Source organism: Pseudorca crassidens, chromosome 1 (assembly GCF_039906515.1).
Source record: "Pseudorca crassidens isolate mPseCra1 chromosome 1, mPseCra1.hap1, whole genome shotgun sequence".
In the NCBI taxonomy this organism is placed as follows: Eukaryota; Metazoa; Chordata; class Mammalia; order Artiodactyla; family Delphinidae; genus Pseudorca; species Pseudorca crassidens.
Genome location: NC_090296.1, coordinates 1,515,513 through 1,532,919, shown reverse-complemented (window position 1 = coordinate 1,532,919; position 17,407 = coordinate 1,515,513). Strand labels below are relative to the sequence as shown.

General features: G+C 60.3%; 1 protein-coding gene across 14 annotated transcripts in view; it reads right to left on the bottom strand.

The window, feature by feature from the left end:
• Nucleotides 1-17,407, bottom strand: part of AHNAK2 (AHNAK nucleoprotein 2) — a 32,095-nt gene that overhangs the window by 13,159 nt on the left and 1,529 nt on the right. For 13 of the 14 annotated variants that reach the window (XM_067710734.1, XM_067711263.1, XM_067711184.1 and 10 more), the window contains exons 2-6: nucleotides 3,372-3,430; nucleotides 3,161-3,259; nucleotides 2,312-2,395; nucleotides 898-1,048; nucleotides 89-273 (exon numbers count right to left, since the gene is read on the bottom strand). In XM_067710734.1, the coding sequence (XP_067566835.1) occupies nucleotides 89-273; nucleotides 898-1,048; nucleotides 2,312-2,395; nucleotides 3,161-3,259; nucleotides 3,372-3,430 (578 nt within the window). Of the gene's footprint in view, nucleotides 1-88; nucleotides 274-897; nucleotides 1,049-2,311; nucleotides 2,396-3,160; nucleotides 3,260-3,371; nucleotides 3,431-13,605; nucleotides 13,796-17,407 lie in introns of those variants that run through there. The other variant, XM_067711063.1, reaches the window with a different exon arrangement.

Genomic DNA, 17,407 nt, shown 5'->3' with positions numbered 1-17,407 from the left:
GGGAGGGGGCAGTGGGGGTCCCCTCCCAGCCTCAGCCTGGGCACCCGGAGCCCGGCCGGGGCCAGCTTTGCTGGCCATGCAAGCGCACCTGCTTCTTGCTGCCCCTCGAGCCACGTGGAGCGCCGCCGGAAGCTCCCTCCTCGTCCTCCCGGGCGGGAAGCTGCCGCCTGACTGTGAACTGAACCTTGTACGGCTCCGAGTACTGGAGGATTTTGAGAGCATCTTCGTATTTAATGTCGTCAAAGAATATGGTTGTGCTGAGCAGCTGATCCCCTAGACGAAGACAGAGCGGTCCCCGCACCTCAGTGCCCCGGACCTCGTCGGGCCTCACGGGAGGGGTCCACAGGGGTGCGTGACCGAGGAGGCGACCCTGCTCAGGCTGCCCGGCCCCTTCCTTCTCTTGAGCCCCGGGTGGGAAGGAGCCCCCATTTCCAAGCAGAAAACCTGTCAGAGCGGGTGGCCCCAGCCCGGACACGGCTAGGTAGTCTCTAGGGACTCATCTGAGTCCACTGTGGCCCGTCCCCCTCAGGCCCCACCCGATCCTAACGGGACCACGGGGATGTGGGGGTGGGGTCGTGGCACCCGATCCTGATGGGACCACGGGACGTGGGGTGGGGTCGTGGCACCCGATCCTGATGGGACCATGGGGACGTGGGGATGGGGGACCACGGGACGTGGGGATGGGGGACCACGGGGACGTGGGGATCGGGCCATGCTGAGTCCACTGTGGCCCGTCCCCCTCAGGCCCCACCCGATCCTGATGGGACCACGGGGACATGGAGATGGGGCCATGCTGAGTCCACTGTGGCCCGTCCCCCTCAGGCCCCACCCGATCCTGACGGGACCACGGGATGTGGGGATGGGGGACCACGGGGACGTGGGGTGGGGCCGTGGCACCTTCTCTCAGGCTGAAGAGCTTGGCAGCTGAGGACTCTTTCAGCACCTGCTTGACAAAGATCCCCTGGTCCCCGCCGCCCGTGACAATGTAGCCACTGGCTCCGGCCTCCACCTTGGTCTTCAGTGTCCCCTCCGTCGCCTCCTGCGTGGACTAGAAGCACATCAGGCCCCAGTGAGCATACGCCCGCCCCACAGTGGGCATGGCTGCTGGGAGGCTGCCTCCCCTGAGGCCAGGGACCCCGGAGTCCTCCGTCATTGGGCAGCTGAGCCCGGGCACGGGGTCCAGGCTCTGGGGGAAGCCAGCTGCCGCCGTCTCAGCTGGGAGCAGCCTCCCCTGTCCCCGACCCCTCCTGCCAGGACTCAGGAGCAGCCCGGCCCCGACCGTCCGGGCCCAGCAGGGCTCGGCAAGCAGCGGGGACAGTTTTCTGCCTGCACGTGGCCAAAGCGCTCCTTCATCAGCTCCTGGCTCACCGCCGCCCTCACTCCAAAGCGCTCCTTCATCAGCTCCTGGCTCACCGCCGCCCTCACTCCAAAGCGCTCCTTCATCATCTCCTGGCTCACCGCCACCCTCACTCCAAAGCGCTCCTTCATCAGCTCCTGGCTCACCGCCGCCCTCACTCCAAAGCGCTCCTTCATCAGCTCCTGGCTCACCGCCGCCCTCACTCCAAAGCGCTCCTTCATCAGCTCCTGGCTCACCGCCGCCCTCACTCCAAAGCGCTCCTTCATCAGCTCCTGGCTCACCGCCGCCCTCACTCCAAAGCGCTCCTTCATCAGCTCCTGGCTCACCGCCGCCCTCACTCCAAAGCGCTCCTTCATCAGCTCCTGGCTCACCGCTGCCCTCACTCCAAAGCGCTCCTTCATCAGCTCCTGGCTCACCGCCGCCCTCACGCCGAGCACCAGTTACATACGAGGCAGCTGGTGCTCAGACCAAGGAGGGCCATAAACGCTGAGGAAAAGACCGGAAGCGGCAGGGCCAGCCTGGCCTCGGACACGACAGCTCCTCTGGGTCTGGGAGAGAGTTAGGATTGCTGGGGCCGCCAGTGACAGCAGGCAGCGCACCCTCCTGGCTGGGAGCCTACAGAGCCCAGCCCCTTCCGTGGCCCTGGACGCAGCAGGCAGCAGCCGTACCCACTGTACAGCTGAGAACACTGAGGTCCGTGCGCCCGGGTCCATCTGGTCAGCAGGCTGGGCCCTTCACCGTGAGAGCAGAGGGGTCTGGGGGCCGGCCTGGACCAGTGTTCCGGAGCCCCTACCCACCCCCGGGCCTGATGAGGGAGGTGGCACGCCCGTCCGCAGGGCACAGGGCCACACTGCCGGCTTTCCGGCTCCTCGCCTTCTCGCTCTGGCCCTGGCTTCCCCCGCCGGAGCCCGTGTGGACGGGCCGCCCCCCCACATCAGCTCCTGGCACACCCACCTCCAGACGGCTCATCCTGGAAAGCGTCTGCGAGTCCCCCGAATCCCGCTTCCACCAGGACCTCCGCCTCCTTGGCGTGTCTTCCTGCAGCAGCGACAGACAGCGGGTCACCAACCTGCCCCTGCCCAGGGGACGGGAGGGACTCGGGGAGGCCCCAGCTCAGGGGCTAGATCCCCCAGAGTGTGCTGTGTGCAGGGGGAGCTGAGTTCCTCCAGGGGGAAGGTGACTCTGGGCCTTTGTGATTCCCACAGGGCCCAGCCCCCGTGTCCGCAAGTAGAGGGGGCAAAAAAGAAACAGTACAAGAAGGAGGCCTTTGGGACTTCCCTGGCGGTCCAGTGGTTAGGACTCCGTGCTTCCACTGCAGGGGGCACGGGTTCGATCCCTGGTCAGGGAACTAAGATCCCACATGCCGCCGCACGGCACGGCCAAAAGAAGTAAGTACGTAAACAATTCTGAAGAAAGAATGAGGCCTTCAGTAAACACGCCTGGTCCATGCCTTCCCCCAGGTGTCTCCAGGGGTGGCCGCGGGACCCTGTCTATGTCTCCTCGTCAGAGAGGGCACGTGTGTGCACATATCCTGTGCCCCGTCGCACGCAGGAGCACGAGGTCTGTTCCCCACGCACACACACGTGTGCCATCTCAAGTGCGTCCTGGCCAGCTGATGGGAGGGCTCCAAGGAGGACCGAGGAGTCAGAGAGGACAGCTGAGCGGACGCCGCTGTGGCAGGGCAGCGTGGCTGCACAGGTGCGAGCGTGAGGTGCCCACACGGGGGATGCAGGAGGCGTGGTCACCTGTGGCCGCACACCTGAGCCTTCCCCGAGCCTCTGGCTGTCTGTGGAGCAGGCTTACCGGGAGTCCGAAGCCAGCGCCCTCAGTCACGTACTCGTAGACGGGCGAGGACCCCTGTGGCCGGGGCCGAATGATCTCATCCACAGACCCTTCCGTCACCTGGCAGGAGGAGAGAATCAGGTCACCCTCAGCCACTTGGGCTCTGCTCAAGTCCAGGAAAGGAGGGGGTGGGGGCTACGAGTGGGGCACATCCTCCCTGGACCTCACTTACGGACTGGTCCTCTGCGGTTTCTGCATCTGGCTCTTCAGGCTGCAACTGCCGGCCAGACGCTGCAAAGGGAAAGGAGGAGTCAGTGGAGGCTTGCAGGTGGGCAGAGCAGAGGGTGGAGCTGGGGGCAGGGGCCCAGGAGAGGCTGTGTACCACAGAGGTGGTGTAACCCTGGACCCTGGGTCTGGGAGCACATGCAGGGGTCGGGGGAGGACACACAGCCCCTGAGCCAGGGAGAGTGTGAGATCAGGTGTGATGGCAGTGAGCCAGGACAGACAAAGTAGATGGCTTCACAGAGTTAGTCACAGAAAGTTACTAAACAAACACACAAACAAAGCAATAACTACCACCCTGACGGGGAGAGTCAGGATCCAGAGTTACTATAATAATGTCCAGCGTTCAACAGAAAACTACATGACATGTACAGAATCAAGCAGGTAGGATCCACACTGAGGAGCAGAGCAGTTAATGGAAACAATCTTCGAATGTCCACAGCTGTTGAATTCGGCACAGACTCCAAAGCAACATTCATAAATTTATTCAAAAAAGTGAAGGAGACCATGTTTAAAGAATTAATGAAAAATATGATGACAATGGCCCAATGAAGAAAGAATGTCATAAAGAAATAGAAATTATATTAAGAAAAAAGAAAAAAGCCAAATGGAAACTCTGAAGTTGAAAGTTTCCTAGAGGGGCTCAATAGAGGGCTGAGATGCCAGTGGAAGGAAGCAAAAAACTTGTAGGTTAGGGGAATTCCCTGGCAGTCCAGTGGTTAGGACTCGGCACTTTCACTGCCAGGGCGCAGGTTCAATCCCTGCTTGGGGAACTAAGATCCCTCAAGACACACAGTGCAGCCAGAAAAAACAAAAAATGACCAAACAAAACAAAAAACTTGTAGATTGATAGAAATTAACCAATTTGAAGAACAAGGGGAAAAGGATTGAAGGAAAATGAATAGAGCCTCAGAGATCTGTGAGATGACATTAAGAACACCAATATATGTGTAGTTGAAGTCTCAGAAGGAAACGAGAGAGAGAGAGAGAGAGAAAGAGAGGCAGAAAAAAATGTTTGAAAGAATAATGGCTAAAAACAATCTATGGATCTCAGAAGCTCAACAAACCCCAGTAGGATAAACACAAAGGGATCCAGACCTGGACAATCACATCAAAATGTTCAAGGGAAAGAGAAAAATTTGAAAGCAACAAGAGAGAAGTGGCCCATCACATTTACCAGTACAGCAATACAATTACTAGTCAACACCACAGAAGCTAGAAAAAAGCGGAACAGTATATTCAAATTGCTGAAAGAAAAACTTTGTTAACCATGAATTCTACATCTAGCAAACTGTCCTTCAAAAATAAAGGCAAAATAGGGACTTCCCTGGTGGCACAGTGGTTAAGAATCCACCTGCCAGTGCAGGGGACATGGGTTCAAGCCCTGGCCCAGGAAGATCCCACATGCCACAGAGCAACTAAGCCCATGTGCCACAACTACTGAGCTTGCACTCTAGAACCTGTGAGCCACAACTACTGAAGCCCGTGCGCCTAGTGCCCGTGCTCCACAACAAGAGAAGCCACCGCAATGAGAAGCTCACGCACCGCAATGAAGAGAGTGCCCCGCTCACCGCAACTAGAGAAAGCCCGTGCGCAGCAATGAAGACCCAATGCAGCCAAAAATAAATAAATGAAATAAATAAATTTATTTTAAAAAAAGATGAAAAAGATGTGTAGCTAGTAAGTCAGTAGTGGAAATAAAATGCAATACTAAAAATACACGTTGTTTTATACATATATATAATGTATATAAATAATTTACATTAATATATAAAGTTAATATATAATTAATTATATATAACGTATACATCTATATTCGTTTATAGATACAAAATTTATATATGTAATATATGTTATTAAGTAATTATATACCTGTGTATATATTTAATTAATTCTAAAACAAGACAAGGAACCAGGGAAAGAAGAGCAAAGGATGGATGGAATAAAATAGAAAGCAATTAGCAAGATGGTAGGATTTAAACCAGCCATTTTGACAATACATTAAATATAAAAGGACTTAAAATTCCAATCAAAAAGGTAGAGATTATCAGATTAAATTTAAAAAGCAAGACCTGACTACATGCTATCTAGGAGAAATGGACTATAAACAAAAAGAAGTTAAAAGAAAAGGAAATAAAAAATACATACAGTGCAAAAACTAATCATTTCATAATAATAAAGGGCACAATTCATAAAAAAAAATAATAACAAACCTAAGTCTGTATATACCTAGTAACAGAGGCTAAAAGCACTGAAGTGAAAGCTAGCAAAAATGAAAGGACAAAAAAGACAAATCCACAATTACAGTAGAGATTGTAACATTCCTCTCAGTAATCGATAACCTTACAAAACAGAATAGGTAAGAACACTGATCCACCCATCAACCAATGAGGCCACGGCAGAGATCACTCCTTCTGACAAGAGCAGAGTACACATTCGTCTTAAGTGCACATGGGACATTCACCAAGATAGATCATAGGCTAGCTCATTTAAATGTCTCAGTAAATTTAAAATAATTAAGACCATTTCAAATCAGCTAGGTATTTTCTCTGACTCTCAACGGAATCAAGACGGTACAGTATAACCACTGTGAAAACGAATAGGAAGTCCAGAATGGTCCCACACTTTGTAAGATCAGTTAACTTTTGACAAAGCAGCCAAGTTATTTCAATAGAAAAATAATAGTCTTTTCAGCAATGGTGCTGGGACAAGTGGATATTTATTTGGGGAAAAAAAACCTAGACCCTTACAACATAGCACATGTAAAAATTAACTCAAAATGAATCATAGAGCTAAATGTAAAACTTAAAACTATAAAACTTCTAGAAGAAAACACAGGAGAAATTCTTCACCACCTTGGGGGAGGCAGTGTTTTCTTAGGCAGGATACAAAAGTGTGAATCATAAAAGAAAATCTGATCAATCATATTTCATCATAATTAAATACTTCTAGTCTTGAAAGACATTCTTTAGAAAATGAAAAGGCAAATTCAATATATCCGACAAAGAACTTGCATCCAGAAGAATTTCTGCAAATCAATAGAAAAAGACAAAAAATTAAAAAAACCTCAATTAAGAGTGGGCAAAAGATTTAAACAGACACTTCACAAAAGAAGATGTACCAGTAAGCACGGAAAAGATGGTCAACTTCTTTAGTCGTCAGGGAAAAGCAAATTATTAATAAAACCAATGGCACAAAACAAAGGTCCCGGAACCAGACTCATACAGATATAGCGCTGTGGGAAAGTAATGATCTTTTCAGTCAGCAGTGTGGGGTCCACTGGAAATTCACAGGGAATAATATTGATATCGACCCCTAGGTCAGCCCCAGGAAGTATTAATTCCATGTGGATTGCAGATCCAAAGTTTAACGATACAGTTTCCAGAAGATAAACCAAAATGACACTGGGGATAGGGAAACAATTCTTAACCAGGACACAGACAGCACTAGCCTTAAAGGAAACAACTGATTAATTGTTAAAATTATTAAATTAGGGACTTGCCTGGTGGCACAGTGGTTAAGAATCCAATGCAGGGGACACGGGTTCAACCCCTGGTTGGGAAGTAAGATCCCACATGATGTGCAGCACCGCCAAAAAAAACAGTAGAACGAAAAAAACTTGGGAGTCTCTGTCCGATGAACTGCGTCCACAGACAGTGTGGGTGAATTTCACAAACTTAGTGCTGCAATAGAGCTAGACATAAAGAGCTCAAACAGAACCCACTGCACGCAGTTCACAGGTGCACTGGTGTTGGAAGTCCTTTGGGAGGGGGCAGACCAGCGGGGGAGAGGCCTCTGGTGAGGATAAGGGGTACTGGTTACACCAGTGTGTCCACTTTGGGAAAATGCATCCAGCTACACACATATGATTTGTACCTTTCCCAAAAAATGTTTAAATTCTACATAAAATTGAAATGAGGAAATTATAAACTTTATGCCAATAAATCTGAAAATGTAGAGGAATTGGACATATTCCTAGAGAAATAACTGCGAGCACCGCACAAGGAGAAACAGGCTACGTAAATAGTCCTGTGATGATTCAACAACAAAAGCCCTTCCTTAAAACCGGTCCACAAGCACCTCCGGGCCCAGCGCCCCCAGAATTGTCCTCAGTATTCCAGGAGAAGCAGCCCAGGATCTCACACTAGGTCTGGCCCTGGGCTCAGCCACACCGTCTGTGTCTGTGACTGCATTGTTGGTGAGGAGGGGACACGGGTGCCCACTCCCAACCCACCGCAGCCAGCAGGGCTCAGAGCCGGGAGGGAATCCCTGTCCCACGGGCCGGGCAGCCGGCATGGGCACCAGGCACGTCCCAGCCCCCATGGAACACACGGGGGAAGCCCAGTCCTGGCGGGAGTGCAGGTTTGGCTGCTACCCTCTGGCCAATTTGCTGTGTGACCCTGAGCAAGCCTGTCCCTTCTCTGAGCCCTGATTTCCCCATGGATGTCAGAGGGCTACTCTGCCCACCCAGAAGCCCAGAGGGACCGCAGGGAGTGGGAGGTGGGCACAGGGAGTGGGAGGTGGGCGGAGAGGAGGTTGTGGAGGAGGCGGAGGGGAGGAGGGGGAGCGCGGCGGGGAGGGGGGAGCGAGTCCCAGGCTGATTCAGGCCCCGCCCCCGGGAGCAGTGGCGATCAAAGCCTGTCCCCCACCGAGCCCGCTGCCCTGCGCGGAAGCCAAGGGCAACGGCAGCTGACCCCACTCTCTCCAGCCGCAGTTCCCCTTCCAGTTCTGCCGAGACCCTCACCCCCAGCCGCAAAGTGGGCGCGCTGTGGGTGAGCAACGAGGAATCTGAGGCTGGGGGAGGGGAAGCCACTGGCCCGAGGGGGCTCAGCCCGCGGGGCTGCGCGGGGACTAGACGCGGCGGGCGGAGTCCAGGGTGGCCGCGCTCCCACCCCGGCCATCCCGGGACCGGTCATTGCGGGGCTGCCTCTCTCGCCCTGTGACCGGCTGGGGGTGTCGGAGGGTCCCCACCGGCCCGGGCTCGGGGCTGGGGCAGCCGGCAGAGCGGCGGGGAGGTCTGCGGAGCTGCGCGGACGCGCCCAGAAAGGCAGCCCGGCCTCCCCTGAGCCCCACAGCTTTCTCTGAGTCACCGCAAGGCAAGGCCCGGACCGCCCTCCGCGCGGGGCAGGCAGGTGTGTCCCTGGGGGCGAGGGCGGCGGTCGGCCCAGACCTGGGAAGGCTCTGGACCGCGGCTGCTGGAGGATGGGACCCCGAGCGGCTGTGCGGTCGGGCCAGCCAGCGGGGCCTTGGGCTGGGCGCTGTGTGTCAGGGGCGGTGCGGTGGAAGGCCCCGAATTCGGGCGGGGACACCCGGGCCCTGAGAAGCCGTACCCCCAGATCCGCTCCAGGGCAGGGGTGAGGAAAGGTGTTAGCAGCCGGGAACCTGGGGGCGGGGGAGGCTCAGCCAGCCCTGCTCCAGCTGGACCACCGCGCCTGCCTCTGGGCCCCCACCCGGCCCAGTCCTGCCCTCCCAGCCACCCGCTTGGGTGCAAGAGCCCTACACCCGAGGTAGGAACAGAAAGCGGGGCTCGGGGAGGCGGGGACAGGCCTCGCCCAAGGTCAGACCGCTGGGAAGATGCCCGGCGGGTCCCTCTGCACCCTTAGGACAGAGCCCCAGGCTGGCTGGAGCCTGGCCGAGATGCACAAACAGGAAGGAGGGAATCCTGCCTGCCACAGGGCAAGGCCGCCAGCAGCCCTGCCAGCCTCAGACGTGCCCCTGGGGAGGGAAAAGGAGGCACTCAAGCACCCCCCAGAGCACTGTCCTGACAGTCCCCATGTCCTGAGGGCCCCACCCCCTGAGTGCAAGGGAGGTGTCCTAACAGCCTGCCTGGCCTGGCCTTGGCCCCACAGATAGCCCAGACCCAGCAGTCGCCTCGAATAATGACTAATAAAATAAGGTCACCAAAGCCCCACTTTACAGAGAAGGATGTGGAGGTGACATGCTGGCGCCTGGTACATCGCAAAATGCCCTTCCCCCCGCCCTCGAGGCTCAAGGCCCTGCTGTGACCCCAGCACCCGGGTTGGGCTACGTGTCCATCCAGCCCCTCACCCGAACTCCTCCATGGCCTCAAACACTACCTACCGGGGGCCTTGGGTGCGGGGCGTGGTTGGCACCAGGCCAGCTGAAAAGCTTCGCTCCCGGGAATTGTAATATTCTGGGGTGGGACCTCCAGGAAGTGAGTCTATGGAGGGGGCAGAGCCGAGATGTGCGATGCTGGCTGAGGGGGACCTGGTGGAGGGGGTGCAGAAAGGGGGCATTTGCCTGGATGACTTCCCCATACTCACCTTGCCCTTTGGGCCCCGGACTGAGTTGGGGCCTCTCCCGCCAGCCCCCAGCCAACTGGGGCTTCTTAGGGGGCCCAGAGCAGGGCCACTCGTGGGTGTGGCAGTTTTGCTTAAACAGAACCCAAGTTTGCATCCAAACTGGCCGCTGCCAGGGCCCAGCTCCAGCCTCCAAGTGGGGCCGGGCGTGGGCGCAAGTTGGTGTGTCACGAGGGCAGCGGTGGGGCTGGGGGACTGTGAGAGCGGTGGGGAGGAGAGCTGCGAGCAAAGGAGGGCCCTAGATAGTGGCCTGAGTGTCCAGCCTTGGGTGCGCTTGCGCGTGTGTGTTTATGAGCACGAGGGCGTCTGCTCACGGGGTGTTCGTGCTTGTGCTGGGTGTGTGTGTGAACGTGCACGGCCTCAGCTGAGGCCCCCGGCCGGCCCAGGGAGCCGAGAGAGTGGGAGCCCCGGATGTAGGCTCCCTCCTCGGGGGATGCTGGTGCCCACAGGGGCGCACGGGACGCTCGGCCTCACCCCATCCTGGAACCCCACGAGGAAAGTGCCGAGCTCGGCTGACTTGTCATGAGACCGTCAGACTTTCTGAAGCAACACCCACGGGCAGCCGAGGGCCCGCCCCGCCTCCCCAGCATTTCCCAAGATGAGCCTGCTGCACAGGGGGGCATCCCAGCCTCCTGCTCTGCCTCCAAGGCTTCGGGAGGGCCCAGGAACCAGCCTCGGCCTGCCCGGGCCTGGGGGCCAGCACTCCTCACCCGCCCCGCGGCCACTGCCACTGCAGCCGCAGCAGCAACCAGTTTTCCCATCGCCCTCTCCGGCCTGTCAGTCCTCCTGGCCCGCCAACATCGGCAGCCTCCCCAGTCTGCACCGCTGCTGCCTGGGCCCCAGACCTCCGGAGCTGAGCTCCAGAGCAGGCTCTGCCCCGACCTCTGTCCTTTCCACATGCAGTTTCCTCCGCTTGGCCACCCTGTCATCATCTCTGGCCACTGCCTGGTCCCTGGTCCCTAGAGCAGTCTCACAAACGTTCAGAGCCCGGCCCCCACTAGGTGAACGCTAGTGCTGGGCACAGGTGGGCAGAGGAAGGGAAGGTGAGTCCCGCCCAGCCTGAGGGCGCAGCGGGGTCTCGAGGGCTGGGAGGGGCAGCAGGTGGGCCCGGCGCTTCTCCTCCTGCACCTGGAGACACCGAGACCGGAAGCAGGCCCACCAGTCCACCACCTCCCTGGGCCCGGCAGCCAAAAGGAGCATCCCCACCTCCTGTCCACCCCAACAGGACCAGCGGGCCCGAGTCTCTTTCTCTCTGGGCTGAAAGGCCAGCACCTAGATGCCCAGCATGGTGTGACCCTGTGACAGGGCAGCCCACCACCACGGGCACCCCCCCCTGCCCACCTGGCACCTGCAGGTAAGCGTGTCTGAAGCACCCTCCCGCCACCCCCCAGGGCTCCCAGTGCACCAAACGGCCATCTTCTGAGGACCCCCTGCAGGCCACACGGCCCAGCCTTGGGAATCTGCCTGTCCTGGGACTGAAATGGCCATGCTGGTGCCCTTGGGCACCCTCCAACATCGGCTGGAGCTGAAGCAGGGCAGAGTCAGGGAGATGCCCGGCCTGGCTCTGCCACCCCCCACCCCTGTGCCCCCACCCTCCACCTGCTGGGTGGTGAGGTGATCAGGTGCCCCAGGGCTAAACCCAGGAAGGCAGGGGACAGGGGGCGCAGTGTGAGCACAGAAGACAGCGCAGCCACTTACCGAGCCCGACGTCCTCCCAACTTGCCCAGAGGTGAAGGTCCCAGGTTTGCAGCTCCCTCTGGCCGTCCTCCCCACTCCTCGCCTCCACAGCCCCTCCCTCCACCGCCCCGCCCACAGGCCCCTTCTCTGCTGTGCCAAGAGCCCGCCAAGCCCCCTTCGCCCTACCAGAGGGACTGGGCGGGTCCCCTTACAGGCCCCCACAGCTGGGCCAGGCCCCCGCCCCTCCCCCAGAGCGCCCCCGCAGGCCGAGCAGCTGACTGGGGGAGGAGACACCGCCCAGCTCGGGGTGTGTGAGTCACTCACACCGCCCCGGTCCAGTCTAGTCCTGCTGTGTGGACAGACTCAGATGTCACACAGGACCGTTCCGGCAGGCTGTGCACGAGCCTGGGACAGAGGCTGAGGGCTGTCGGGCTGGGGGTACAGGGGAGGGGTGTGGAGGCATAGCCCAAGGCGGGGACGGAGGCCCTTCCAGGAGGGAGCCAGGATGGGCACAGGCTACTGCTGCCTCTGGAACCTCAGTGCTGCACGGCCCCCCAGACTCTGCTGAGACCACTGCCCAGGGCACAGCCAGCCCCTTCCACAGCCAAGGCCACAAAGGCCAGAGCGGGGCCAGACCAAGCCCACCCACGGCCTGGGCCAGTGGCCTTGGGGAAGGTGGCCTTGGCCACTGCCCCCCTGCCCATGCCCTTGGAGGGTGGGTCCCCGGAACCAGCAGTTTTAACCACCCCCTCCCCAGTCGTTGCCCAACTCCCCCGCTCCCCAGACCCCACCTGCCGGGCCTGCCCCCTCTTGTCACCTCACCCTTCTGCCCCCAGGACTCCCAGCTCCTGCCCTGGGGGACCCCTGAGGGGGGCGGGAGAACGCGGATTCTGGCTCCAAGGCCCCTCCCAGCTCCAGGAGCCCAGGCAGGCCCGGCAGGCCTATCTGCAGATCTGCTGCTGGTCCGGGGGCTGCCCTGCCCTGCGCCTCTCAGCCCCATGGGGTGGGGCCCAGCTGGCTGCGGGCACCTGCATCCCACAGGCAGGTCGGAGCAGGCCGGCACAGCTGAGGGGCCCAGGCTGGGGTTCAAGGGTGGCAATGGGTCAGCCCGAACCTGCACCTACACCCCCACCAGACACACCAGGCCTGCAACGGTGGCCGCAGAGCTGAGGGCTCCTTGCTGAGGGCAACAGGCACCGAAAGCAGCTGCAGGGAGGCCGGGCCCCCACCAGGACAGGGGAAGCCCGGAGCGACCTGAGGTGGGGTGACAGCAGGGGAAGGCCCCCGGCCGCTCGGAGGGCTCCCGGGTAGGCGGAGGGCTCCACCAGCTCGAGGCCAGTTCCCGGCACTGCTGGGAACACTGGGTGAGAGGCCTGAAGGAGGAAAAGCACCCAGGGCCCCCCCGGCCTGTCCCCCGTGAAAACCTAACAGTCATAAAAGACTCTAGTCACACTGAGACAGGAAACCGGCCAGGCCTGCTGGCCAGTGACCTCACCTACCCCACCGGCCCACACAGTTCTCACCTGGGAATTCTTTGTTTACTGCTTGACACCCCACCAGACTGTTACCGACACCCCCAAACGCCCCGCCCCGCCCCCGCCCCGGGCCGGGCCTGCTGACTCAGCTGGGAGGCGGGGGTAGACACTGGCACGGAGCAGGGTCACCCCGCCCCGCCTCGTCCCCTCTGAGCCTGGGCGCTCCATCACAGTGAAGCCGTCCGCCATCCTCCTGAGCCCTCTGCCACCTCCCCTGCGGCCACCCGCCGGGCCCTGGACCATTGTGACAGCCTCGGCCGGGCTCCGTCTCCTGCGGCCAGGCACCCCCACCCACTGGCTGGAGGAGGCCTCAACCCTGACACCCTATGCTCTGACCCCGCCCCCCACAAGCCCTCTCCAGACTCCAGCATCCACCCGCCCGGCTCAGACCCTGGACTCGCTCCCTCAGGAGGCCAGCGCCAGCAGCCCTTGCCGTGCTGTGCGGGGGCAGCTCCAGGGCGATGGGAAGTGGCTGGGAAGGGAAGGGGTCAGCTGCTGGCACGGGGCTCTGGGTCAGGACCACTGTGACCCGGTAGCGGCGAGAGTCAGGGGGCCACTCCTCACCCCGCCCCTGGGCTGGTGTCAGTCCCGCAGGGTGTACCTGGCTCCCCAGCGGATAAGGGCTCTGGGTGAGGAGGCCCTGTCCACCCACCTTGGCTCCCGGGGACCCCACCTGCCGGGCCCCTGGCTCCAGGCAGGTGCTGGGCCAGCTGAAGGGACGCTGGCCGGGGCAGCTGCTGCGCTGCCACACCTCCTGGCCTGGATGCGGGCTGCCCAGCACGTGTCCGCCGACCCCCGCTGCACCGGCAGCCGCAGCTCAGAGCCGCCAGGACTCCAGGCCCTTGGAGTCACTGTGGGAAAGGGCGGGGCGGGGCCAGGGGCGGCTGATGGTGAATCCGCCGGCGAGGAGGTCGGGGCAAGCGTGGCATTCTCAGGGCATGTGTCACGGAGGAGCCCGCAGGTGCTGCCACCCAGGAGCAAGGCCTGCCGGGGCGGGGGTGCGGGAGGAGCCGCCTGGAGGGGTCCTGCATTCAGGTGCCAGGTGGGAGGCCACCCTCTTCCCGCCTGGAAGGGTCTGGCAGCACTGGCAGCTCTTGGGAAACAAGGGCACCAGCCAGGGTCGGGGGAGGAGTAGGAGGGGCGGGGCCCCCAGAGCCCAGTATGGGCAGCCCACGGTCTGACCCCCACCCTGGAGTGGGCAGCCAGCCGGAGGCTTGAGCCCCAAACAAAGTAGCCTTGACCTGGCCCAGCGGGGCCTCACCTCCGGGGCCTCCAGCCCACGCAGACACCGGCACCTGGGTGGACCCTCCAGTGGACAACGGGGCTGAGCGAGCCTGTCACCGCACTGTTGTGACAGGGAGGCCCAAATAAGGACCCCACCCCGGGTTTCCTGGCCCGCTCCTTTCTGAGCCCCGGCCATCCTCTCGGCAATGGACACCCACATCCGGTGCTGTGTCCGGGCAGGAGCCCATCTTGGACCTTCCCGGGACTCCTGGCAGTTCAACCAGCTAAGAAGGTGGAAAGCCCGCCTCTGCTGGCGGCTGGGAGCCACAGCTCCGCCTACCGCTCCAGCAGCAGCCCTGGGCGCGACGCGCCGGCGAGTCTCTACGGCCAAGCTCTCTGGGGAGGGGCCCAACGCCGCCCCTCACCCTCGGGTACACACACTGGGTCCTCCGGCTCCCCGCAGGGCAGGAACCAGGTGAGCAGTGGGCACGGGGGGACGCCACCTCCCACCCTGCCCGGGCCCCTCAGGCCTCCTGGGCCCAGCTCCATCTTTCCATTTTAGAAAGTGCTTCTGACTATTAAATATTTATCCCAGCGAGGTGGACCTTTAGCGCCCAGCCGCCTGTGCCTCCAAAGAAAAGAAAAAGGGAAACCTGAGGAAGAGGCCAGGCGGGCAGGCAGGGCCTGCAGGTGCCCCTGAAGGCGCCCGGTGTGCCCGGACCCGGCCAGGAGGGGCAGCTGCCCTTAGAATGGGGAGGGGCTCAGGGGAGCGTGGCCAGCTCTCGCGTGTGTGCAGCTGAGGCTCCCCGTCCACCCTCCCCACCCTCAGCCTCAGCTCCTCGATGCCCCTCCTCCGCCCTGCTGGGCCTTATCCCTTCCCCTGGGACCTGCCCTGAAACCCTCTGAGGCGCCCCGGTGCCCTTGGAACATAGCCCTCCCGCCTAACAGCACGGTCCCTACACCTCTCCACCCTTAACCCCACCCCCATCCCCAGACCCACCCTGTTAAGCTACGTGCTGGTCCCCAGTCAACATTCTCTCCAGGCCTCTTGCACACGATGCCGCATCAGGCAGCCCTTCCTCCTGGAAGCCCTCCCTGACTTCCCTGTGCACCGAGGTGGCACTGACGGCAGAAGCCCCACCTGTCTCACCTTTGATGAATGAACACTGGTGAATCCCTGCTCCCCAATGTGTGAACATCTAAGGCCCAGGGCCCCTGGGATGCACAGATGGACGGGTGGGTGGACAGGCAACCCCGCTTCGCATTAGCCCTAGGCGTAGGGTCTGCCTCCTCCTGCCCCTGTCCAGGCAGAGGGCCAAGCTGGGGAAATCTGGGCTTTTCACCCCTGAAATGGGTGGCGGGGGCCCCCAGATGGCCCATGCCCCACCCCACCTCCCTGGGGTTCTCCTCGCTGGGACCTCCACTTCCCCACCCCCAGGCAAAGCAGCCCCAGTCTGAACCTGAAACACAGCCTTTCAGCAAAGGCAGTCACAAGAGAAGATAGAGAGAGGGTTGGAGTCTGAAGGAGAGCAATCCAGGGGGCTTCCTGGAAGAGGCAGCTCCTGGCTGGGCCCAGGATGGAAGACTGGCCAGAGGGAGAGAAGGCCATGGCCTTCACAAGGGCAAGGCCATGATGAGCCCCAGGTGGAGTGGGCGCACAGTGGGAGGCAGGTGGTTTGGGGCACTGGACCCTCCTATCCACTCCTGGGCCCCACCCTGCTTCCTGAGGCTGGATCTAGGCTATCCAGAGTGTTTCTCCACAAAGAGAAGAAGTGGGGGTGCTGTCAGGAACCTGTATGCTATCACCAGCGGTGGCTTTCAGAATCGTCCTCATTAAAGTGTCAGGAGGGTCGGTACTCCTGCCCAGGATGGCCTCTGAGGCCTCTTCTCTGTGCCCGGCCTTGTGGGCCCCCTGCCTGGTGGGGCAGGGCAGCATCAGAGCGTGTGGCATGGCTGCTCTGACCCCTGTGGAGGCCAGAGAGGCTCCACTTTGGTTCGGGGCTCTGCCTCACTGCTCTGAAACTCAGTGTCCCTGTCTGCAAAATGGGGACACAGCCCTCTGCCAGTGTGGACAACCCAGGCAAAGCCACCAGTTTGGACTGCTCACTGGAGCCACCCCTTGGCCTCCCTGGCTACACGGCTCTACCTCTCTGCCCCGCCTGGGCCGTGAGCAGCCATGGTCGCTCCTGTTCATAGATTCGAGATCCAGCCGCAGCCCGGAGTCCAGGCCTGTGCGGAGGCCACCGGCCCTGTTCAGAAGGGTGAGGCCACCACAGGGCATGCCCGACATTGCACTGCTTTCGGGAGAGGCCCCGGTGTTGCCGTGGCCCCCTGCCAGGGAGAGACCACCCAGATACGCCTCATGGTGTCATCTGCTCCTGGGGCTCTCTGACCCCTGTGGGGGCTTCTCAGGGTGGGTGTGGGAGGGGCCTCAGGCCCAGCCAGGGGATTGAAGGTGCAGCGCAGAGGCCCAGCCTGGGAGTTGGGGGCTCCCTATCAGTAGTCTAGCTGCCTAAGACCCAGCTCTGCCTCGGGAAGGAACCAGCTGCCCCTGGGATAGGAAAGGGGGGCCCATTCCAGGTGGAGGTCGCCTGGGAAGGCAGTAGTGGGGTGGGGGTGCGCGGGTGCTGCTCAGACTGGCCAGGCACAGGGAGGCTAGGCGGGTCCTGTGCTGGTGTGTTCCCAGCACAGCCACCAGGGGGCAGCCTCCGAATGCAGGCTGGACCAGACATGGCTCCCTCCCCCGGGCCCCTGTCTGGGGCACCGACAGGATGTGGGAGGGGTCTTCAGAGGACCTGGAGGGACTGGTCCAGGAGGGCAGGTGTGGGCTGGGCAGAAACACGAGGGGCGGGGAGGGACGGGGAGGGCCTGCCCATCTCTGGCCTGCTAGGAGGGAACTGCAGCTGGGAAATGCCTGGACTGAATCCCCATGGCTCTGTATTAGGAATGCATGTTCCCTGGCCCCCTCAGAAGGATGGGGAAGGCTGGGAATCTGCATGCTGGACACAACCCCCCAGGGCCAGGTCTCCTGCCAACGCCCATGAAAGCCACTGACCTTGTTCCCTAAGAGGGGATGGTTTTGCAGGCTGGACACAAGGAGGAACTGCCCCAGAGGCCAGAGAACCACATGTCAGAGTAAGAATGAGGGCCTCAGCTGGGGAGGTGCTCCCAGCACAGGCCTCTGCAAGGCAGGAGGGTGGATAAGATGGCCCGAGACCCTGCAGCTTGGG